This window comes from Phyllopteryx taeniolatus, chromosome 20 (assembly GCF_024500385.1).
Source record: "Phyllopteryx taeniolatus isolate TA_2022b chromosome 20, UOR_Ptae_1.2, whole genome shotgun sequence".
Lineage (NCBI taxonomy): Eukaryota > Metazoa > Chordata > Actinopteri > Syngnathiformes > Syngnathidae > Phyllopteryx > Phyllopteryx taeniolatus.
The window spans coordinates 5,334,811-5,358,948 of NC_084521.1; the positions used below are offsets into that span (position 1 = coordinate 5,334,811).

General features: G+C 41.5%; 3 protein-coding genes across 7 annotated transcripts in view; all 3 read left to right on the forward strand.

The window, feature by feature from the left end:
- The first annotated feature begins 51 nt into the window (after positions 1 to 51).
- tmprss7 (transmembrane serine protease 7) lies at positions 52 to 10,176 on the forward strand. Its single transcript, XM_061757906.1, has 16 exons — positions 52 to 232; positions 1,636 to 1,840; positions 2,264 to 2,394; positions 2,475 to 2,542; positions 3,172 to 3,365; positions 3,443 to 3,478; positions 4,256 to 4,536; positions 4,626 to 4,732; positions 5,411 to 5,547; positions 5,638 to 5,745; positions 6,386 to 6,493; positions 6,567 to 6,683; positions 8,139 to 8,313; positions 8,391 to 8,659; positions 8,824 to 8,960; positions 9,037 to 10,176. The coding sequence occupies exons 1-16, from the start codon at positions 173 to 175 to the stop codon at positions 9,196 to 9,198; spliced, it is 2,295 nt and encodes a 764-aa protein (XP_061613890.1). The 5' UTR covers positions 52 to 172; the 3' UTR covers positions 9,199 to 10,176.
- Positions 10,177 to 10,427: 251 nt separating this feature from the next.
- On the forward strand, positions 10,428 to 19,143 carry LOC133470198 (suppressor of tumorigenicity 14 protein homolog). Of its 2 annotated transcripts, XM_061758274.1 has the most exons (19): positions 10,428 to 10,568; positions 10,636 to 10,798; positions 11,400 to 11,524; positions 12,070 to 12,137; positions 12,215 to 12,408; positions 13,152 to 13,241; positions 13,318 to 13,540; positions 13,610 to 13,755; positions 13,887 to 13,984; positions 14,087 to 14,190; positions 14,916 to 15,049; positions 15,126 to 15,233; positions 16,066 to 16,167; positions 16,241 to 16,354; positions 16,433 to 16,552; positions 17,452 to 17,635; positions 17,857 to 18,134; positions 18,598 to 18,734; positions 18,885 to 19,143. In XM_061758274.1, exons 1-19 carry the CDS (start codon positions 10,500 to 10,502, stop codon positions 19,050 to 19,052), a joined length of 2,625 nt encoding a protein of 874 aa, XP_061614258.1. In that variant the 5' UTR covers positions 10,428 to 10,499; the 3' UTR covers positions 19,053 to 19,143. The 2 variants fall into 2 exon arrangements, with proteins under 2 accessions (XP_061614258.1, XP_061614256.1); XM_061758272.1 differs by having other exon boundaries at positions 13,318 to 13,755.
- Positions 19,144 to 19,811: 668 nt separating this feature from the next.
- Positions 19,812 to 24,138, forward strand: part of flt1 (fms related receptor tyrosine kinase 1) — a 29,564-nt gene continuing 25,237 nt past the window's right edge. For 3 of the 4 annotated variants that reach the window (XM_061757976.1, XM_061757975.1, XM_061757977.1), the window contains exons 1-3: positions 19,812 to 20,128; positions 21,604 to 21,706; positions 23,283 to 23,491. In XM_061757976.1, the coding sequence (XP_061613960.1) occupies positions 20,074 to 20,128; positions 21,604 to 21,706; positions 23,283 to 23,491 (367 nt within the window). In that variant the 5' untranslated portion in view covers positions 19,812 to 20,073. The remainder of the gene's footprint in view (positions 20,129 to 21,603; positions 21,707 to 23,282; positions 23,492 to 24,138) is intronic. The other variant, XM_061757974.1, reaches the window with a different exon arrangement.

Consider the following 24,138-nt stretch of genomic DNA (forward strand, 5'->3'; position numbering starts at 1 on the left):
AGGGACTCTGTAACGACTGTAACGCGATACATACGTTTTTTGACTTGGGTCTTGTTTCACTTGCAAGCTGACTGTGCTGTGTGCAGGGCCTCGTTCTTTTCTCTTGAAAATTGATCTTTAAAAGAAAATTGGAAATGAGGACAAAGTGGTCTTAAGTGGGGATGCTTCTGTCATGGGTTCAGAGTGCAAGGAGAGCGGAGATGTTGACTCATCTCAACAGGACGCCGCCAGTGTAAGAGCATGTTTTAATCTATTTTTTTTGTTTGTTTGTGTCTATTTACAATGCTCATAAAATGTTTGGATATCTTTACAAATGAATATTCAATATATAAACAAGACAAAAAAAATTAAGCCAATATAAATAACAAAGCTTTCCACCATTAATGTGACCTGTAACTTTTACTACTGTTATTTATTTTTAAAAAATCCTTTTCAAGAAGAAAAGTAAAAATAAACAAGATAATGTGCTGGCACAAGTGTGCACATCCTCCTCAACTGGGATGTGGTTGTTCAGAGCCAACCAATCAAATTCCAGCTCATGTTAAATGGGAGTCAGCACACAACTGTCACAATTTAAAGTACCTCTGATTAAATTCCAGATGTTCTCATAGGCTTTTTCTGACTTTTTCCCATTTAGTTGAAGGCTAAATGTTTTGTGCTAGCACTGACATTTATGTATTTGGCACAATTCATGATTCCCTAGGCCTCATTTCCAGCTGAGGTAAAACAGCCCAAAAGCATGATGCTTCACTGTAGGCATGGTGCTCTTTTGGTGATGAGCAATCTTGTGTTTGCACCAACCATATCTTTTGGAATTATGGCCAAAAAGCTCAACCTTAGTTTCATCGGACTGTGACGCATTTTCCCACATGCATTTGGGAGATTTTATTATCAAGAGGGATTGAATTATGAACAGCTCCAAATGGCAATATTAGTATAAAACCTTCAGGCTTCCGCTAGAAAACAAACAAAAAAAAGTCAGGAAAAGCCCAGTAAAGCAGCTGAAAATCTGGGTTGAATTAAAGGCACTTTAAATGGGTGCAGTTGTGAGTTGACTTACATTTAACATGAGTTTAAATAAGATCGGGATGAGTTCAGAATTAACCAATTTAAAAGAGGGTGTGCACGCTTGTGCAACTAGATTATTTCAGTTGTTTATTTTTACTTCCCTTCTCAAAAAGGTTAAAAAAAAATGTAACCGATTTGGTCAGATTATATGTCACATTAATGGTGAAAAACATTTGGAAATTATTTGTCTTGGTCTCATTTTTAAATGCAGGATAATGAAAACCTTTCAAAAGGGTGTATAGACTTTTTATATGCACTCCCATTCTTGAATGTGACTTTTTTTCCTCTCTCCCTTCGGGAGTCTTTACCCTGCCGCGTATGGGATATCTCAGAATGAATAATACATATGCATTGGAGTGTAATTCAATTCACCGGAGTAGGGATGAAGCAGCGTTACAGCATTGCATTCACATCTTTTGTCTTTTTCAATTATGGTCCAAAGTGCTTTCGGTTCCCTGAATATGCGCTGCTTGACATTTCGTCCTTGTTTGTTCAATGTCATTAATCACACCCTTATTAAGAGGGCGCTCTCTCAAATGCTAATTCCCCAGTGTGATGTTTCCATAGGTCGCAGATGTTTCAGTGGAGGTGTCCACGGTGGACCACACACTAAAGAAGCCGTGCAGGAAGTACAGGAGGACGAGGAGGAAGCCCAAAGGTCTGTCCAGGCTGTGGGCCCACCTGCTGAGTGTCCAGCACTTGGCTGTCATCATCACGGCTGTGGTCTTTGTGCTGGTGGTGATTCTGTGGTCGGTGCTCTGGGTCTTTATATGTAAGTATGTGTTGGTTAATAAGCGCAATCGTCACCCATGGAAGTGCCTAATGAAAGTTTATTAGTTTCTTTGTTTATGTTGGTTTTTACCTGAATTGAAAAAAAATTGCAATAAATCATGGAGGGAAAATGCATACATACATATTTGTATAGAAACATATGGTTCACCTTGTATTTAATATATATATTCATAATACATATGAATTATATACAATATATAATGAAGTAGAACAATTTTTGTTTAACCATATTCATAATGTCCAATATTTAAAAAATGTAAATAAGATATTTCACTGTATCCTAAATACATATGTTATAACATTACTGGAGTATTTGCACCCAGTCAAACAGCCATTTTTATATCAAATAAAGTATCAATAATGGACTAACATTTCTATGTCTGATATGATCAATCTATCCCAGTTCGGCACGAAGGCAACAGCGGCGTATACTTTGCTGGGATGTTCCGCGTGGCTAACGTGGAGTTCATCCCGGAATACCGCCAGGCAGAATCTCACGAGTTTGTCTCCATGGCGACGAAAATACAACATGTGGTGCGTGGTACTGTGCAGGATACACTCTGTATACACTTACACTGTGTTAAGTGTTGTTGTTGTTGCTGCTGCTGCTACAGGTGAGCGGTGTGTACAAGATGTCCTCAGTGGCTCGCCTATACAAACACACCATCATTTCGGACCTCAGGTACTCTTGTAAACATACATTTACATTTACATAGTCATTTGTTAGACTTTTTCATCATGACTAATCCTCCAAATGGTCATCAAACTTTGAGGCTGTGCTCTTCCCGTGCATGGTGCATTGCCCATCTGTCTAAAATACCTGCTTCCCATTGTGGCTCATTAGGATAATTTCCTATTCGCAGTTCGCCCAATATGAGTGCTGGGATTTACCCATAAATGCATGCTTTTAATCAAAATGGCCAACTTCCTGTTCACTTTCGGGTACGGGTGCTTGAGACTTTTTCATGTGTCCTATTACGATAGACATGTCCACTCAATTTCATGTTGAGAGGTGAAACCGGTGTCGGGGGCATGTAAAGATTGCCCTGTAATGTTCCACAAGGGTCAATCCTTGGCCCCATCCTCTTCATCATTTACTTAATCTCTTTCATCCCTGTAGCAAGGAGGACTCTATTTTCTAGCAAGCCATGTACCAGAAGCAAATGCTCCAGCTGTTGAGAGATCCAGCCAAGCTCTGCCCTGTCACGACCCAAATGCATGTTTATAAAGTTTACCCGCTCAGCTCACTGTGTCAATGCGTTTATTTACTCATATGGTCTCGTCATCTACCATGTTTTTGTAATCCCTCAGTACTAACAACAAGGGAGGGGTACTGGTGCACTTCTGGATGGTGTTTGAGGTCCCTCACCTGAAGAGCGTGGCGGTCTGCGAGGAGTGTGTGGGCATCATCCTCAGGGACTCGGTCCACACCAACCTGAAGAACCGCTCATCGGTGGGCTACATTTTGGGCCTGCCTGTGGACATCGACTCAATCCTCGTCAATGGTGGCTCACATTGGGGATGTGTAGAATGTTTCCTTGTATTTACAAAAACTCAACTGACTGGTTCGCTCTTTTTGCAGCTGTCCAGCGCTCAGATTACTCATTCAATGCAGCAGGTAGGTGGATGTTTTGTCACCTGAGATTAAGGAAATGTACTTATTCGATCAGGAATTCTCAAGTTCTGGTAAGTGAAAGAGTCAGTAAGTACAATTCAGCTGTATTTGACTTTACATTTCAATACGTTTGCACTTAATCTATAAGTACTTGTCATATTCAGTTAATGCTTGCCCAGTTCACATGCAATCAACGCATAAAAGCAAAAATGTCTCTAATTCTCCCACATATGCTCAATTTGGATGAATTTTCCCATACAATATAATGGAAAGAAATGTATTCCATTCCAGGGGTCAAAATGTAGCTTAGTTAATTCTCCTTTTCATCTAAAAAATGTGTTGCAGTAATGGTAAATCCTAACAACGCTAAATCTATATACAGCAGTGTAAGTTACTGTAATCGGTATAATAAATTAAAATTTAATTCTCCTTACCTCATAATGACTATCATGCATTTGACCACCTGGGGGCAGTATAATGGAGACATACGTGGAGACGTTCAGAAATGACTTGGTTCTCCGTAGTAATTCTAGTAATTCTAATTCTTCGAAGAGGATAAAGAATGTATCCCTGTAAGGAACATATGCCTATGCCTGCCAAATGACAGATCGTATCGCAAAAAAAGGTGACATAAATGATTGTCCATTTTGGGTTCACTTCCACTGCTTTCCTCGTTTGCAGTAGATAATGACAAAATTTACATAACACTGGTGATGCATTTTATACAACCCTAATAACATCACCAGTCAGCAAACATTTTATTCATCTTCTACCCGCCAGGCTCCCAGTGTATAGACAAACTTTATGCCAGCCTTCCCGTGGTGAAGGTCCCTTTAAACATCTTTTCGTCATGGGGTGGTGTGCGATGCCACGTAAAGCTCACCGCCATGCCCGGTTTTCTCATCCGGCTGACCGTCGCCTCCTTCCAAATCGAGCCCAGTGACTCAGCCTCAGTGTGCGTATCTCACATCGCATCACAACCGCACGTGACCGGCCAGATTTACAGCCCGTTCCACCCCAGCCTCATGCCCCCCCACTGCTTTTGCACTTGGATCTTTCAGGTAAAGCTCCAGCATACATAACTTACCTTATACACTATTTTGCCACCGTCTTACCCCTTTTTAAAAAAAAATTTGGGCCTTTATCGTAGACGCCTGACGCCGCTTTGGGGGTTGCACTGCTGCTCCACAACTATGTGCTGAAACCAAAAGACATGAAGGGCTGCGAGCACGGATGGTGGAGGGTCAACGAAGTTATGTATGGGCAATGGAAAAATACCTAAAAAATGTGGAGAAACATGACGATAAAATCAATAATAACATCTTTCTACATGTTTATCGTATTGCCAAATAGTGAGCCCACATAAAGGAAAACTGGTTAACACTTAGTGATGGCTATAATTAGGACATTTAGGTAGCACTAAAGTGCTTGCCAAATAGTGATCCCAAGAGGTTTATTTGTAATGGTGTGATACATCTACAGTCTTTGCCAAATTGTAAGCTCACATGTTGCTTAAAGGGTAGTTTTCAGCTTTCCAAATAGTGAATCCAAATGTAGCTAAACTGGTTAATTAATAGTTTATTAGCACTTAAATACAACAAGAAAAATCTATTAATCTTTAAATAACTCATTTAATTCATTTTTCTTCCACAATATGACTAAAACTTGAATACACTGTGATAAGACCTGCTGCTTGCTAAACACTGAACCGATCTTTCGTGAAATTATTAAAGTTTTGTAATGGAGTAATACATTTGCTTGCCAAATCGTGAGCCGGCATGTTGCTTACCAATCAAATCAATAAAATGTTATTTATATAGCACTTTAAAATCCATTAAAAAATGCAATCCAAAGGGCTTCACAGATGAAAACAGAATATTAGAATAAGGCACCACTGTAATGATAATGATGATTTTATGACGTTGTCATTAACAGTTTCTGTGGCACCTACGTGGGACACGAGAGCGTGTTTCGCATCGCAGAGCGCAGCGCCGAGGTGGAGTTTCGCTGCACCTCACAAAGCGCTGCGCAACCTTTCCGGGCGTCGTACAGCAGCTACAACATCAGCCAACGTAAACGTTTGTTGTTATCGCTGAAGAGGAATTATTCAATTAGCGCAGGGGTGCCTAATGATGTAGCCAACGTGCTCCTCTTCTCCACAGCCTGTCCGGAAAATCACTTCCTCTGCTCCACGGGACTCTGCGTGGACAAAAGTCGACGCTGCGACGGGCTGGACGACTGCCAGGATGAGAGCGACGAGGTCTTCTGCTGTAAGTCGAGTTATTGCGAATTGGCTTTATTATTGTAAATTTTATTGCGTCCAGTAAAAACTTTGGATACTTTGGATAAAATATTCTGTATGCTTTAAAGCACATGAAACTTGCATATTTGGGGGTATTGTATTTATGAAAAAGTTAGTTATTATATTTTCCCTCCAAAACTTGTTTTTGAAGAGAAGTATATTTTCGACATTTTTCCCCCCAAAAAATAAAAAAAAGCTGTATGCAAGTTGTTTTAAATACCCCAAAAATGTAAGTAGTAAATAATATTGAGTGGAAAAAGTCAACTATTTCCCAGAAGTCATATTTTTTAAGTATTTGTTTGAGTAAAGCAAGCACTGTAGTATCTTTTAATGAAAAGAAAAAAAAAATCATTTTTGATGAAGTATTTCCAAAATAATTTCTGTGTATAATAGTATTCCAGTATTTAAAAAAACAAAACACTAGTGAATACATTTTTTGAAGAGAGTCATATTTATGAAGGGCAAAAAGGTTGTAGTACAATATTGTATATACAGGTTGCATAATTAAAAAAATAGTCATACTCTTACAGGAAAAAAAGTTGTATATTTTTGAGAGGATGATTCTATTTTTTGTAGGCAAAAAAAGTCTGCATGTCTTTTATTTTCAGCAAGACCCAACAAGAAGTGTGATGGCAGCAGCCCTCTGCATCCTCTGTTTGTCTGCAACGGCGAGATGGACTGCGCCAACGGATTGGATGAAACCAACTGCACACAGGGTGGACTTCTTTTAACAACACATCAGCCCTCGATGTACAGTACGTGGCCCTGACGTTTTTCGTTGTGTGACAGAAACGAGCTGCTCAGCCGTCAGCTATCGATGCCGCAGCGGCTCGTGCATCCGGAAAAAGAACGCCAGGTGCGACGACGTCGCCGACTGTCAGGACGGCAGCGATGAACACGACTGTGGTGAGCAAACGCCTCTGTATCATTCATTAAAACATCATAAATGATAGTGCAATACTGTATTTCTACTGTTACAAGGTCCTATTTTTTTTTTAATAACTTCCCTAATATGGATTAAAAAGTATTTTCTTGGGATAGTATGGCAGCTGATACTATTGATGAGCCTTATGTGAAGGTGGTTTGTCTGTGTTGAATAACTGAACTACTCAATACAGTCTCCATGTAGCATGGGCTTATTATTGTGTACTGTACATGCTGGATGCATGGTGTTGGTGCTTTATGATCCTCTGCATTTTAAGTGCTTTGCTGACATCCTGTGGCATCTACACATAATTACCAACTCATTTTGGATTGGTCAGTTATTTGCAGATTTTCGCTAGTCGTGGCAGGGCTCGGTCCTGATCTCCCGCAAATAGTCGTGGTTCACTTTAGTATGTTTGCGAGAAAAATAGTATAGATAGTATGTGTTCAGTAATAAAGTGTATTTTTTTAAATAAAAAAATATTAATGTAAAGGGTATATTTTGGAGTTTATAAAGTTGTTTATTTTTCACAAAATCTGATATTTTCGAGTTTTATATTTTCAAGAAAAACATCTTTTTTTAGAAACATTTTGAATAATTTATTACTTTAAAAGGTATTGTATTTGCTTTGTTACATATATATATTTTTTATTTTATATTTATGAAAAAGTGATATTTTTGAGGAAATAAATATGTAAGTGGTATGTTGCAGATTTGAAAAAGTTTTTAGAAAAAAATGTTGCTTGTATTTCTGAAAGATTTATATTTATGAAAAAAGCTGTATAATTTTGAGGGGAAAAAAGCAGGCTTTTCCTTTTTTTCAAGTTGCTTTTTTATTATGTTTTTATGAAAAACATTTGTATATTTTCAAGAAAGATGTATTCATTGGTATAATTTGAATTTTAGAATAGTTTTCAAATTATTCAACTGGCTGTAAATCTTCAAGAACAAATTTAAATTTGTTTTTATTTTCAAGATATTTTTAAGCACACATTTATTTTAGAATAAATGATGGAATACATTTCTTTCCATTATGATGTATATTTTGGATTTTTAAAAAGTGTATTAATAATAAAGTTATATATTTTAAAGAAAGAAAGTAATTTTTTATATTTTCAAAACATTTTTTCAGAAAAACTTTAAATATTGATTTGGGGGTGGGGGGATAGGGGGTAAAATAATGTATTTAAGAAAGAAAACTTGAAAAAAATATACCCAAATGGCAGATTTTGGATTTGGTCCAATTTTCATGAAAAGGTGTACATTTTCAAAAAGAAAAAGTTGTACCGTAACTTTGAAAATATGTGTATCCACTGTGTCAGTGGGTGCTGCTGTTTTGGTCCACAACAGAGTTCAAATGGGCTCAAGTAAATTTGTAATAGCCCTTACTAGCCATGTTTTTCCCCGATGATATTAAACAATGACATTTTCTGCAGCTTGCGGGCTTCCCGTCCCCCCCGGGTCCCCTCGCATCGTGGGCGGCACTGACTCCGAGGAGGGCGAGTGGCCTTGGCAGGTCAGCCTGCACTTCTCGGGTCACCTGATCTGCGGCGCCTCCGTGGTCTCGTCCGATTGGCTGGTCTCGGCGGCGCACTGCTTCGGCAAAGACAGGTTGCTTTTCCGTCTCTTTCTCTCCCTCTGTCTCTCTCGCTTGGTCGTTGAGCAAATTGATACGGGAGCCCCCGCAGGCTGTCCGACCCCCGCCGCTGGCGAGCGCACCTGGGCGCGTCGACGCAGGGCAGTCCCGGGCACGTGGCGGAGATCCAGCGCATTGTGGTGCACGAGTACTATGATCCCCAAACGCTGGACTACGACGTGGCGCTGCTGCGGCTCAAGAGGGCGTGGCCGGCCTCGCTGGGCCCTCTGGTGGCGCCCGTGTGCCTGCCCGGCGCTTCGCACGCCGTCACTGCTCGACACCGCTGCTGGGTGACGGGGTGGGGACATCGCTCTGAGGAAGGTGAGGAATGCCGGTTGGTAAATGCCACTTGAGGGGCGCAATCTTAGGTACACCCACGTCCTCCAACTCAAGGCACCACTATATTTCTGTAGCTATAGTGCGTGTATTTTGGTCATTTTCCTATCATTTTCATCCTTTGTCGTGATGTCATCTCCTCCCCGCAGACAAGTCGCTGCCGTCCGTGCTACAGAAGGCGCAGGTGTCCGTCATGAGCCAGACGGAGTGCAAGAAGACTTACGGTCCCGTGTCCCCCCACATGCTTTGCGCGGGGGTCCCGTCAGGGGAGCGGGATGCCTGCAGGGTGAGCCCCCGACCTCCCAAACGACCCGCGTTCGATGTATCTGACCGGATTTCTGTACTTTGCTGTGGTTGGTCAGGGGGATTCGGGCGGGCCTTTATCCTGCCGGGCGCCGGGCAGGGGTCGCTGGTTCCTGATCGGCATCGTCAGCTGGGGGGCGGGCTGCGGCAGACCGCACCTGCCGGGGGTCTACGCCCGGGTCACCAAGTTCACCTCGTGGATCTACGACCATATCAGCTGACTCCCGAAACACACACACAAAAAAAAAAAAACACAAAGTGAAACTTGGCTAAAGTTTGGCTTCTGTAATCCAGCCCACCGAGCATTTTTTTCTTGAATAGAAGAGAATAGAACTTTGTCTTAACATTTACATCACCAAGAAAGTGAAATTTTTTTGCATTAATTTAGACATTCTTTTCCTGACTTTGGTTCAGATGTATTTATAAAATATATTAATTTTTATATTCATTTATCTCATTGAATAATTTATTGATTCATTTTCAATACTAAAATAAAAAATATTTGAAAATATCCATCCATTTTCAACACCGCTTATCCTGGTTTGGGTCGCGGGGCGCCGGAGCCTATCCCAGCGGACTTCAGGCGAAAGGCGGACTACACCCTGAACTGGTCGCCAGTCAGTCGCAGGCACATATAGACACGGACAACCATTCGCACTCACATTCACACCGTCACTGAGTGGGAACTGAACCCACGCTGCCCGCACCAAAGTCAGGCGAGTGTACCACGACACCATCAGTGACTTACAGTATAGTATAATGTAATACAAAAACTTGTATTGTTAAAATAAACAACGTTTACGTTTCCTCAAATTGGTTAAATAGAATATATATTTTTTATTTACTCAATTATATAATATTTTTATTGTAAACACTAAATTATGTAAAATAAATAGAATGTAAAGATGATTATTTTATGAAGTAATCGATTGATTATAATTTATTTCATTATAAATACAATTAAAATGAGCATTAATTGTTATGAATTATTGAAATCCACTATTTTACACACACATTAACGTATTTATTTAATTTTTTTACTTCATCTCCAAATGGCCTGGCCCATTTGTCTGTTTTAAAAATCAAGTTCGCCCCGTCACTATTTTACCGCCTTGAAAACGTTGTGATTGTTCGTCCAAAGTTGCACAATAAAGTTTGAATGTACAGCCATCTATGTTCTCTCCATCGCCATTCGAGTCATTTGATGCCGCATTAGTGATTAAAGGGTCTTGCTAATATCGCCCCCCCTTCCCCCCCCCCCCCCCCCCCCCCGCCCCTCACCACCTGTCCCCCTGCGGCGCGTTCAACCGCCACAATTGCGACAAGGGCGACGTTTGCACATAGTGGCCTCATTGTCCCGCTCCCCAGCGGTGCAATGCATTGTGGGGCTTGGGCTGACACCTAAAAAGTGGAGCAGGTGAATGGGGGGTTGGATTTCGGTTGTGGGGGGTGGGTGGGGGTGGGGGGGTTCTCGCACGCTCTTCCTCTCGATCGCTTCTCCGGAACTGAGTGGGACTCCGCCATGAGGAGGGAAAGCTGCCAGGTGTACTGCATCTTCGGGCATGGACGCTCCAGCTCCTCCGAGGTCCAGGTGAGAACCCCCCCACCGCCCTCCACTTTGTCAAAATGAATCCCACCTTGAGCTGTGTGTTCCACAGAAGGAAGAGGAGACCTTGAAGGAGCCCACCCAGTTTCCGAGCTCCGCTAAAGAGGAGCAAGTTCCACCTAGCAAACGTGGTTCCCGGGTGAGATGGGCACTAGGGATCCTGCCCGTTGTTTCCTGCGCCGCTACCATCGCTTTAGCCACCCACTACTTGATGCGTGAGTAAGGCTTCCATGTAATCCAAATGCAACAATACCTTGGGATACAAGCCATCGTTTGGCCATTTTTCTTTTCTTTTTTTTAGATACAAGGGTTAGATGGTGGCAGCGCGAACTTCACAACAAGCAGCAGTTTGGCACATAGTGAACAATTCAGTAACAGTAAACTTCAATTGGGAGGGACAATAAACAGCTTGCAGACTTTTTGGGAAGACTTGTTCACTATCTGCCAAACTGCTGCTTGTTGCGAATTTCGCACTACTACCATTTAGCCCTCGTTATCTCAAATTTTTGCTCGCAAATCGAAGCCCAAAAAATCGTATCTCGCATGATGGTGTGAGCTGTGCAATAGAGTCTGGCTGCAGCAGCTCCTGCATTGGTGATTTTAAATCAAATCATGTGTAACCCATGTTGTAAGATGAGTTTAAAATTATATTATAAGTGTTTTGGGATCATCGTCTGTGAAATTATACACGCAATTATTAAAAAAAATTTCAAGGAGGGAATCAATTACCTATTTTTTTATTTTATTTGTGGCAATGAATTACTGTATTGCTTCTATAGACAGCACACCTGTCTGAATGGCACGTTTTCTCAGCAGCCCCGCCCTCCTCGGTGTTCTTCCTGGCATGCAGCGTGGAGTTCCCTAACTTGAGCTTCTCTGCGGAGCTCGCCGACGGCTCCTCGGCGCAGTTCCGCCTGCAGGCTGTGGCTTTAAAGCCTTACGTGAGTGCCACATTGCCCCTCGATGTTGCCTGCCTATTCCCTTCTCCTTGTCTTGCTTTTCCCCTCTTTCTCATCTCCTTGCTGTTAAATGTAAAGCTGAAAGAGGAGCTGGTCGGTGTGTGTGTGTATGTGTGTCCGTGTATGTATACGTGTGTTAGTGTCCAAGGGGGGTCCAAAGGGTCCCGAGGGACCAGGGCCTTTTCAGTGTTGAGGACAAGCCCGCCATAGTGAGAGGACGAGCAGAAAGCTTCAATACAAACACTGTCTGTGTGACATCACACACACACACACACGCACACACACACACTCAGTGGGCCATTACTGGGAGAAGGGGATTCTCACCAAATTATTAGGAACAGCCCTCACCGTCACACGGTTAACTAAACAACTATCACCATATTGTTTAATTACTGTACAGTGTTTCCTCATAGACTGGTCTCTATTTAAAAATAATAATAATAGCTGCACACTAGTTACAGTATTTGTGGAAAAACTCAAACCAACATGTCCTATTTTATATGACGTTATAAACAAATATTTTCCAGTTCTCAGAAGTCTACAAGTCCTCCCCGTGGAGCTCTTACTACCTGCGCTCAGGGATTGTCGCCTTCAGGTACGCTGTTGCTATAGTATTGGGACGCCTGAGCGTGTCCTGATACTTGTGTTTGTGACTTTGTGTGTGTGTAACAGTGAAGGCATAGAAGGCCTCAACGTGTTCTACTGGAGTCAATTCTCTGCCCCGGACCACGTCGCCATGGCGATACGGCGGTCCAGCCCGGAGAGGCTGCAGCGTAGACATCCGGGCAGCAACAAGGTTCTGCGGGGCGACGGACGCGAGCAGCGCTACTACTTGGAGCACGACGACGTCACGCTACATCTACTGGGTGACGTAGCTTTAAATCATAAATATCGCAAGTGTCAAATAAAATCAAGCAACTTGGCTCACAAGTATAATAAACACAAAAGAGTGTAATTTTTCCACGTTTTTTTTATTACAACGAACCACATAGTGTCACACCTCAAAGTAGTCCGTCATGTAGGTTTTCCAGATATAATTTTTTCAATATCTCTTTACATGACCACTCAATGATCACACATCATGTTTTCCAACGCTTATTAAACTCGCACATCAGAACAAGATCCTTTGAAGTTCATCATTATGGTATTTGTCAGACCTCAAATAAAATCTCTTGGTGAGGGCTTTCCATGTCTGAAACTATTTTGTCGGTATCTGCTTGTATGATGACACAATGGCCAAAAAAACAAGTTTTCCACAACTTACTAAACTCACAAATTAGCACAAGAACCCATGATATTCACCATATTAATTGTCATTTGGCTGTTTTGACGTATCGAGTGATACCTCAAATTCAGTCCCTTGGTGAGAACTTTCTGGGTGTGTCATTATTTTGTCAATACACACTTGTATGATGTCGTAATAGCAAAAAAAAAAAGGTTTGCTTGAAAACCACATTGAGCGATGTCTCAAATTAAAGCCCATGAAGGCTTTTTGCATCTGTTACTGATTTGTCAATATCTGCTTATATGACGCCACAATGTGCAAAAACCTCTCAAATCGTTTATAAGGTGCATTTTGACACCTCTAACGAGTATTGCACATGTGTAGGTTTGGATCCGGACGAATGGGAAGAAAATTCCGACAAGCTTAAGAATCCAAACAGCCTCCAGAGTGGAAAGTGGCAGCTCGGCTTCCAAGGTGAGACTTCCACTTGGGAGAAAAAAAACAAAAAACAGAGCAAAGCCCATATTTGGTCCTGGTTTCCTGTTTGTAGTGGTGTCCATCGACCTGTACACTAAACACGGCGTGAACCGCACTCTCGTTCTGATGAGTCCCAAGAAGCTGTACTACCAGTGGCGCCTTCGCGTGCCGTCGGGCCACGCGGTCCGCCTGGTGGTCCTCGCGCTGCACGGCGGCGCCGCGCCGGGAAGCTGCGGCGCTCACAAGCTGTCGGCCTACGACTTCCTGCTTCCTTTGCAGAATAAGATCATCGCCAGGTACGCTCTCCCACATGGTGTTTTTTTACATGTTTATGTCCACCACTTTTGTTGTTGTTGTGCCCACAGGTGGTGCGGCCTGCCCGTGCCGCAGGGCTCCTCGCCCGCCATGGGGCTGACGTCCTCGGGGAACGTCATGCTGCTCACCTTCTCCTTCAGCCGGCAGAGGGAGGGAACCGTCTTCAAGGCCTACTTTCAGGCTGTGCCCAAAGCACGTATGGTGACCGTATTTTTGTTGCTTTTTTTCATTGTTCATTTTTTTGGGCATTTTCATGCTTTTAAAAAAAATTGCCATATAAAAAGTGTGTTAAAAATTATATTGTCAAGTGCTTTTTGTTTTATTTAGGTTGTGGAGGGTCACTGTCCTCTTGGAATGGCTCCGTTTCCTCCCCTTACCACCCCTCTCACTATCCTCCTAATATAGACTGCAGGTGGACATTACGAGTGAGTCACACCTGTGTGTCTGTCTGAGAAAATAGAAAAAAAAAGCAACACAATTGAATGACTGTCTCATCCTTTTTTGTCATTTAACCGGCTCACATTCAGGCACCGTTGCCCGGGTACCTGATCTCCGTGACGATGGTGACGCTTGACATCCAGCCGTCGTCGGACGGCTGCGAGAAAGACTGGCTCGACGTCGGTGGCGTCAAGTGAGTCATGAGCGGAATGTGCTAGCATATTATTTTTACGATTTTATTTATTTGTGACACGTGGGAGCATCATGGAGAAAGGTGGGAATGTGGGAACGGCAGCGTCCCTCAAACCTTTGAGGATGTAATATTTTTTTAAAAGAATTCATTCAAAACTAAAATAATAACAAAAAATAGTAAAAATGTATTAAAAGGTTTTTTTAATGTTTTTTTATCCATCCATCCATCCATTTTCTTCATCCGCTTCTCCTCACTAGGGTTGCGGGCTGCTGGAGCCTATCCCAGCTATCTTCGGGCGCGAGGCGGGGTACACCCTGAACCGGTCGCCAGCCAATTGCAGGGCACATAGGAACAAACAACCATTCGCGCACACATTCATACCTACGGGCAATTTAGAGTCTTCAATCAACACAGTCACATTATAATTGATTAATTAGCTAGGCTAACAAAGCCTTCCTGAAAGAATATTTATAATGAATAAATAAAATAATGAATGGGGAATATGAAACCGCAGCATTTAATAACTAGAACAATTTTTTTTCATTAAAAAAATACTTAAACATTTCATAATCTTAAATACAAATAAATTACTAAATATGTATAATTGATTATTTCTTTTAGCTTCTAAAGCTGACATGTTTTTCCCTTACATTATCCACCACGTTGATTAGGTGGGATAAATTCAAATGGTCACGTGACTCCTATCTCCTCTCTTATTGGTCTAGGATGTGCAACCAGGTGTCGGGTAGCGGCAGAGGGCGTGTCTACTCGTCTCCGCTCTCCATCCACTTCCACTCGGACGGAGCCCTGACTCGGCGGGGCTTCGATCTGCGCTACCGGGCCTTCTCGCCGGAGGCATGTAAGTGGCTGCCCCGTCCCGTCCGCCACGCTCATTTAAAGGCACAGTATCTAGATTTTGTCCTCTGTATACGCAGCCTGCTCGCCGCGTCAGTTTGGCTGCGGCAACGGCGGCTGCATCCCTTTAAGGAAAGTGTGCGACGGCGTCAGGGACTGCGAGGATGGACGCGACGAGGCCAAATGCTGTAAGTGTCAAGTACGTCCAGAGCAAATCGTCCTGAAAGTGTGATATAAATTAGAACGACTGATAAATAATTATAACTAGAATATTATAAATGATACCAAATTATTATTTTGTTTTTTATTTATTGTCTGTGACTATTTTGCTGTGCGAGTGGGTCAAACCATTAGGAATAGCTCTCATTATCATGCAGTGCAGCTGTACACGCAAACATAATGTGCAATTATTACCTCCATCATTATATGGATACTGCGATTGGTTGGCAACCAGTTCAGGGTGTGCCCCGCCTCCTGCCCGATGACAGCTGGGATAGGCTCCAGCACGCCGGCGACTCTAGTGAGGAGAAGCGGCTCAGAAAATGGATGGATGGATTATATGGATGCAGAATTTAGTTCTGTGTTGGCATACTTAATGAAAAGGCTGTTGACTGCATTACCGTATACTGACCACTGGGGCTGAAACGATTCATTGAATAACTCAGATAATTCGATTACAAAAACAGTTTGAGTTTTGCAGAGATCTTTTTTTTTTTTTTTTTTTTTTTTTTTTTTTACAGCCAACTCAACTTACTCACCAGGGCAGGGGCCGCCCTTTAAAGCCACACACACTCAAAGACACAGATATTATTGTGTGAAATGTGACGATGGCGACCCCAAGTGAACATTAATAATAACTTTACCTCACATGCACATTTTGTTCTTTAATAACACAAAATCCATCTTTATCTGATTAATCGAGAGGATAATCAGTAGAATAATTGATTCTAGAACGATTCAATCACCGCGGCCCTACTGACCACCCTCCGCTGTGGCCTCAGTGTTGTTGTTTGCGCACAGCACCATGCAGGCCTGGCGAGGTGTTGTGCGGTAACGGACAGTGCAAAGCTCAAAGCGGCCAGTGTGGCGTGTGCGCAGACAGCGGCGAAGACAGCGGATGCAGTGAGTAAATGCACATGCGCACACACACGCACGCACACGGACGCATACAATAATGCTTTACACATGTTCCCAGGAAGTAAATGTTACCACACGTGTGCCAAAAAAGTGTGCGTGCCCAAGTCTTCAGTGTGCGATGGCGTTGTGGACTGTGCAGACCGCAGCGATGAAGTAAACTGCACCCGAGCACGTGAGCATTATTATTAATAATAGTCTATTTTTGTAACACTGTTAGACGTATTCAATGTAATCTTTGTGCCTCCCGCAGACCTCAAAGGTTGCCCGTCATCCTCGTACAAATGCGGCAACGGAAAGTGTGTGAGCAAACTCAACCCCGAGTGTGACGGACTCAAAGACTGCCAGGACGGGTCTGATGAGCTGCGGTGCGGTCAGTGACCATTCAGAAGGATTTCAATGCTTTTATGCATGTTTTTTTTCTGGGCAATTTTTTTTTTTTATCTGGCTCCTTCAATGGCAACATGGCTATTGTGACCTTTTTGTATCTATTTTTTGAATATTATTATTATTATTGAATTTCAAAGATATATATATATTATATGTTTAATTTATATCTTAGATATTTTTATAGCTTAGAAGTTTCTATTTAATTTCATTGAATATTTATTTTATTTTTATTTCTAACTTTTAGAATATTTTTTTTTTATATTGAATTTTTAAGTTTTCTTCTGTTTTGTTTTTAGTTTTATTTTAGTCATTTAATTTTCTTTAAATTTTCCCCATTTCTATTTCATTTCATTATATATATATATATATATATATATATATATGTTTTTTACTTATTTGTTATTTTATTTTTTGTTTTGTTGTATTTTATTCGATTTGATTTCCAGTTTTATTTTCATTATTTGAATTATTATTATTTTTAGTTGAATTTCATTTCAGACATTGTTTTTCACACAGTGATTATTTTATGAAATAATGTGGGGCATTGCAGCACATATACCTTTAAAAAAAAAATTTCAAATATATACTTTTATTATATTTTCATTTCATATGTATATGCAGTATATGAATATTACAAAGATATACTGTATATATTATTTTTTGAATGGCCATTTGGTGGCACTGCAGCACATACGGGCATCTCGCCTTCACACAAAACCAAAATGAGAATATTAAACATGTTGAAATCATAGATCCTCACCTTCATCCAGATGTGGGTAAATATGTGTGTCTGTTGAACTGGACCCCAAGCCTTTAATAGTTGCGACAAAGCAGCGATTCCATTTGTGAAATGACAAAAGCTGCGGCCGCGCTCCCGTGCAGGTTGCGGCGTCCGGGCCCGGAAGAGGCCCAGGATCGTGGGGGGCGCCGACGCGTCCCCGGGCTCGTGGCCGTGGCAGGTGAGCCTCCAGATGGAACGTTACGGTCACGTCTGCGGCGCCACCCTGCTCGCCGCGCGCTGGCTCGTCTCGGCCGCACACTGTTTCCAAGACTCGGACGCCATCAAGTAAGAGCAAACACTTCGTTACTGTACTTGAGTCAGTATTTCATGTACCTGCACTTTACGTGAGTATTTATTTTCGAGTGACTTTTCACTTTTATCCAGACATTTGAAAACAGATAGCTGTACTTTCTCCTCTTTACTTGTACTACTACTTAATGCAGAGTGTGAGTACTTTTGCCACCTGTGCCCTGGTCGTGGTCTTTCCCCCGGCTTGTTGCCTGCAGGTATTCGGATCCGCGCGCATGGCGGGCCTACATAGGGATGCGCTTGATGGCGGCGGGCAAGAACGCCGCCGCCGCCGCCAGCCGGCCCTTGCGCCGGATCGTCCCGCACCCCGCCTACGAGCGGCTCACGTCCGACTACGACATCGCCCTGGTGGAGCTGGGCGCCCCCGTCTTTTTCAACGAGCTTGTGCAGCCGGTGTGTGTGCCCGCACCTTCGCACGCCTTCGCCATCGGGACCAGCTGCTACGTCACCGGCTGGGGCGTCCTCACGGAGGACGGTACGACCTATTTTATTATTATTATTATTATTTTGACAGTGATATCCCAAATCACCTTTCTCTATTGAAATAAATGCAAATGCAATTAATCTGTTCCAGACCCCCATCCTAATGCATATTTTTAATGTGTCTTATTAATAAGAAAAGCTTCAAACACGTAAACGTGTCATGAAATGTACAGAAAAAACTGAATGGACATGACAAGATTCATGAGATTCACCACCTAATCTGTCTTCTACTCAAAAACTGTGCTGATCTCCACTCCAAAGCGATGCAACGCCGCCATCTACTGGATCTGTTTGTCATTACAGTGGCTTACAAACCTGAATTTCACAGGCGAGCTGGGCGAGACCCTCTCCCAGCGATAGCGAAGAGGCGCCAACGATGAACCGCCAGATAGTGGGGGAACACTATTCATTTTTCTTCCAAACTGTTTCTATTTGGGTGTGTGTTTTGGCGGCAGGGGAGCTGGCGTCTCGCTTGCAGGAAGCCTCGGTGCGGATCATCAACAGGAACACCTGCAACGAGCTCTACGACGACGCCGTCACTCCCAGAATGCTTTGCGCGGGGAACCTGCAGGGCGGGGTGGACGCCTGCCAGGTGAGTTTTGTTCAATTGCGTGTTTTTACACTTAGCAAATCTGGCAGTTTTGGTTTATTCTGGTTAATCCAACGCGTTGATTGATTGGATCTCCAGTATTTAGCGATGTTGCATCGATCTCTTCTATTAAGCGCTATTTTGTATTTGTAGGGTGACTCTGGGGGTCCGCTGGTGTGTCAGGAGCACGGGCGGCGCTGGTTCCTGGCGGGCATCGTGAGCTGGGGCGAGGGCTGCGCCAGGCAGAACCGTCCCGGCGTCTACACGCAGGTGGTCAAATTTGCCGAGTGGATCCACGGGCAGACCCGAGGTCAGGTGTGATTGACCCAACAAAAGACCAAGAAAACAACAACAAAACACGTTTTTGTTGTGTTTCGGATCAAAACAATAATAAATACAAAAATCACTCAAATGTGTTGGGTTTTTTTTTTCCATTGTACTGCGGCGATATTATATTAGTTTATCCTCTTCTTTCTAATTAGAATGATAATTATTTAAAATGTATTAAAAAGTATCTAAAGTAATGTTAAAATGTCGCTTTGTATAGTTTTCTCATCCCTTGTCATTGAGCTCACAGCAACCTCTAGTGGTCAATTTCTGAAAAATACTCAAATTAGCATCATAATAAAATAACGACTTTTATTTCATATTATTGTTACGAAACACATTGTTTTATTTCTATTTATTGAAAGGAAAATTCTTTTATAAACCACACGTCATTTGTATTCATTTGTACTTTTTTCCCTATTATTGTGCAATCACTGACAAAAAGTATCAATATCAAAATGATACATGTATGATTTTTGAGTTCATTTATTTGCATTTGACCTGTTTATTTTAAAAAAGTAACCATGTATGTGAAAGCGTTTCAAATGCTGTCTGAGACAGTTTCACTATGGTGGATGCAAAAGTGTTTCACTTTGGTGTCTGTGAGGGGGGGGGGGGGGGGGGGGGGAATCAAATTAAATCAAATCAAAAATGCAGTTGCGTTTCGGAGAGCTATTGAATGATGTCCGTGACGTCCCCTTCCACAGTAGCGTGTCAGCAATGTGCACGTGGATGAGAATTGAGGCAAATTGTTCCGAGGCACAGCAGTCCAAGCGATGCATTTCCCAGTTGGGAGCACTTAAAGGCGGGTGGGTGGGAGTTGAGTGTCGGGTGGTTCCGTGTCGTGGGACGCGCGTGCGAGCGTCACGGAAGGCCGCCATCCGGTGGCCCCCACTGTGGGAACGCTATAAATCCACGTCGCGCGCGAGTCCCTCAAGTCGCTTGTCTTCATCGTCATCTTGCCGATCCAAAGGAATTAACGCACGTCTTCTTTCTTCGTACTTTGGCGACCACGATGAGCTTTCTGCTCACTTGTCTGCTTTGTGGATTGTACGCGCTCATTGCCAAAGGTGAGCCGATCGGTCGCCTCAGTGACAATTACGCAAACTTTTTACGCACGGGTTTTTTGGAGGGGTTGTGGATTTTACGCACGTATTTCCAAGAGGAATTCACGTGACTATGAATGAAATATTCTCAACCAAATTCGATGATCACTTAGTGAGCCTTTTCGGGGCTTTTGTGAAGCGTTTAATGTTGGTTAAAATGTGCATAGTTGTGTCATACTGCAAATTTGGTGGAATAGAAAATAAAAATAAAAAAAAACAGTACAATACTGTTCACCGTGTTATAAAAATCATTGTAATTATCTGATAGCAGTTTGAACAAATATGTATATTTTACACCTACAAAAATATATTTATAATAATATAGCTTAATTTTTAGCTTAGTATGTTTAAAATGTATATAAGATATATTAAATTACAAAATATATGTATTCTATTTTCGCATGTATTTCTGTGATTGCACAGTACTATTAGGTTCGATTTAGCAACGAGTTATATATTTTTAACTTATTCGAAATAAATGCTATGCAGTTATATTTTTGACATTTGTTTTTGTCATCTTCTACCCCGCTTCATTCCTTTGCTTTTTATACATTGTAATATAAATATCTGTGTATATCAAAATGTATGATATTGACTTCAAATTCCCTATTTTACAGTTGGGATTTTCCTCTTTTTTTATATTTTAGTTTTTATATTGTTTTGCATTTTTAAACGTATTCTAAAAATTCCAATATTTTATTCTGTTATTTTTTTCAGATCTGTTGAATTTTTATTCAGACTTAATCTATGTGTAAATATATTGGTTCGTATATGTTATATATATATATATATCAAATTTTCAATAAATACTTTTTTCAAAAATAATGAATATTATATTTACTTTAAATTCGTTAATAGTCAGGGCTGGAACTTAGATTATTTATTTTCTTATTTAAATCGTCACTAATCGAAAGAGTGCAGTACAAAGCCTTGCAAATTTCCCCCTCTTTTTTATTCTTATTTTTTGAATATCTAACTCATTTATTGGCAATTTCTATGTATAAAGACATATGTTTAGTTTTTTTCCTTGAACAATGTATTATTTTTTTTTGTTTCTGTATTACATTCACTTTTAAACAATTTGCCGCAGCCGAAAAATGCGAAAACCCTCCATGTTATAAATGTCATGAAAAGGACAAGTTTGTCTTTTGAATTAACTTGTCGTCATTCATGAGAAAAGAAATGTCCGTGTGTGTGAAAACAAATTGTCACCCGACGTCAAGCTGAAGGAAACGCTATCGGAAGTGTGAGTAAGGCTACTTGCTGTGAATGAGGCATCCGTGGGGAGCCATTGTGGGGACAATGAATGCATGCTGCCATCCATCTCATTGAACAGTCGTGTATTAAAACAAATGTTTTCATACCACCTGTCAGCTTTTATTTGAGTGGGACGCGTCAATAAATGCTCCTGGCTGAAAGTGCGCATGTGCATCCCGCAGGTGCAGACGAGGAGGCCAGAGGCAAATACAGCGTGCCCGTGCTGGAGGGGACGCGCGGACAGCTGGTCCTGGAGCCCAACCAGACCCTGGAGCTCAGCTGCAGGTCGCTTTGAAAAACAAACAGCACAGCTTCACTCGAAGTGCCTTTAGCTAAATGATAACAAACAATGCGAAACGTCCTGGACGGGCTAAGGGAACTAATCTTGTTGTTGTAACCCTTTAAAGCAACCGATATTTGAACACAAACAGTGCAGCAACACATTGTGTACATACAGATGATATAATAAGAGTCACAGACATACATTATTTATCCTCCGCGAAGAGCGACTACTGAGAGGCTCCATATGTCCGTATCTGTCTGTACCACACTGCCCCCACGTGGCCGTGGTGCACACACCGGGAGCAGCGCAATGTCCATTGAAGTGAAGCAGAAAAAATGTGGAAAACACTGTTTAGTTCTTTACATTGTATTGAAATATGTCTTTACTGTATGGTTTTATCAATATTACAGCGCGCATTTTTTTCTTATTGAAAAACAATCAAAACCAAACTTTTTTTTAGGGGGTGACTGGGCCATTCCATTCATATCTCGAGTCACTGTTGTACATGAAAATAAAATAACTACCAAAATAATGATACAATTCAAATGCATTTCAAGTGTAATAAAAACTATACCTAAATAAATGTTTACAAACAAACCAAACATTAAATACTCAAAAATTGAATACAGAGGATGAAGAATATGTGCCTTTCATTGTCTGTCTACATGTGTTGCTTCATCGTTTGTGTTCAAATATCTGTTCCTTCAGCCACAACTATGCTAGTTTTTTTAGCCCATCTATGTGGTTTTCCATTGTGTTTAGCATTAAGCTAGTGGATAGTCCTAAATATAACTGTCTTTGTTTTGTGTTAAATTTTACAGTAAATATTACACGAAGCAATATAAAAAAAACCTGAAATATTACGAACTAGAAATATGACAATAAAAGTTGTTACAAGCATAAAGTAGAAATATTATGAGAAAAAAAGTTGAAGTAATATGAGAAAAATGTTGAAATAGAATGAGATTAAAAATTGATATGTTACGAAAAACTGAAAGATTATGAGAGAATGTTGAAATTTACATATTTCAATATTTCTGGTAAAGGTTTGAAATGTTACGAGAGTTAAAGTTGAACTAAAAAAAAATATCTGAAATATTACAAGAAATGTTTTCATTATGAGCCTACCGTTGAAATATTACAAAATATTGTGTTATAAATAAAATTAAAGTGTAGTATTTGATTCAAATTTTCCTAATGTTAAATTTCTTCATGTAATATTGCAACTTTTTAGAATATTGAAATTTTATTCCTGTGAAATGACTGCTTTTTTTTCCCCTCCTAATCTTACATAGATTTTCTCGTATTATTTCTTGGAATATTGCAACTTTCCTCCAAATATTACAATGTTCTTCTGGCTATATGAAAACTTTTTTGTGTCATTTTTTTTTCTCATAGTACTGCAACTTTTTCTTGTAATATTGCCACTTTTTCTTCATGATATTGCAATTTTTGTGACACTCAGAATATTACGACCTTCCTTTTATACTGTGAATTAATTTTTGTAAAAGTAGTTGGCCCCCGGTGGCGCACTTTCCCCACCTGTTCTCCAATTAACAGGTGTTCCTTGTCATCCAGGGGTCGCTGGGAGCTCTCCTGGTCTTTCCCGCCCGACGTCCCTCGCGATCGTGTCCGCGTCGAGGAATCTCGCTGCGGCAAGTCGCAGCGGCTGCACTGCAGTCGCGTGACGCTGCCGGGCGGCGCCCGACCAAGCCAAACGGGCTCGTTCCTCTGCCGCTACCGACACCGAGCGCAGCGCCAGGCGTCGGTTTACGTGTATGTAGCAGGTAAGAAGACACTTCCGTAAAATTACGCAGCTTAAAGGTGACATGCTTGTATTACGAGGGATGGGCGAGTACCGATTAAGGCCTGACTGATTAATCCAAATATCCCTTTTCGAATTGGTAAAATCGGCCAATTTTTGCCTATTTTTCTCTGTTGTAAATTTAAACAAATACTAAAGGACTAAGTATTTTAAAACAGTCAGATGTTCTGCCTGTAATTCATACCAAGTTTTGTCAGCCGGTTCATCTGTTATGGCAATTTTATTCTACCCAATATCAGAATCGGCATCGGCCTAAAACAAAAAAAACTATATCGGTCAGGCCCTAGTACCGCCAATACGGGCCTTATTTCAAGGTATCGGGTACTCGTGAAAGCTGCCGATACCAGCCACTGACTGATACTTAAGGCGAACAAAATCTGAAATCGAGTAAGTCCCCCTCACCAGTAGAAACAACAACAACGACAAATCATCGTGTGCGTCAGAAAGAAAAAAAGGTCTTCGTTCGCAATTATCTGTGATTTTGTTCATTCAAATTTTAGGTCTCAAAAGTACTAGTGGTATCGGTACTCGGTATCAGTGACAACTCAAGAGTGAATACACGTACTGGTATCGGTCAGAAAAAAATATCTTCCATACCACGCGTATCAC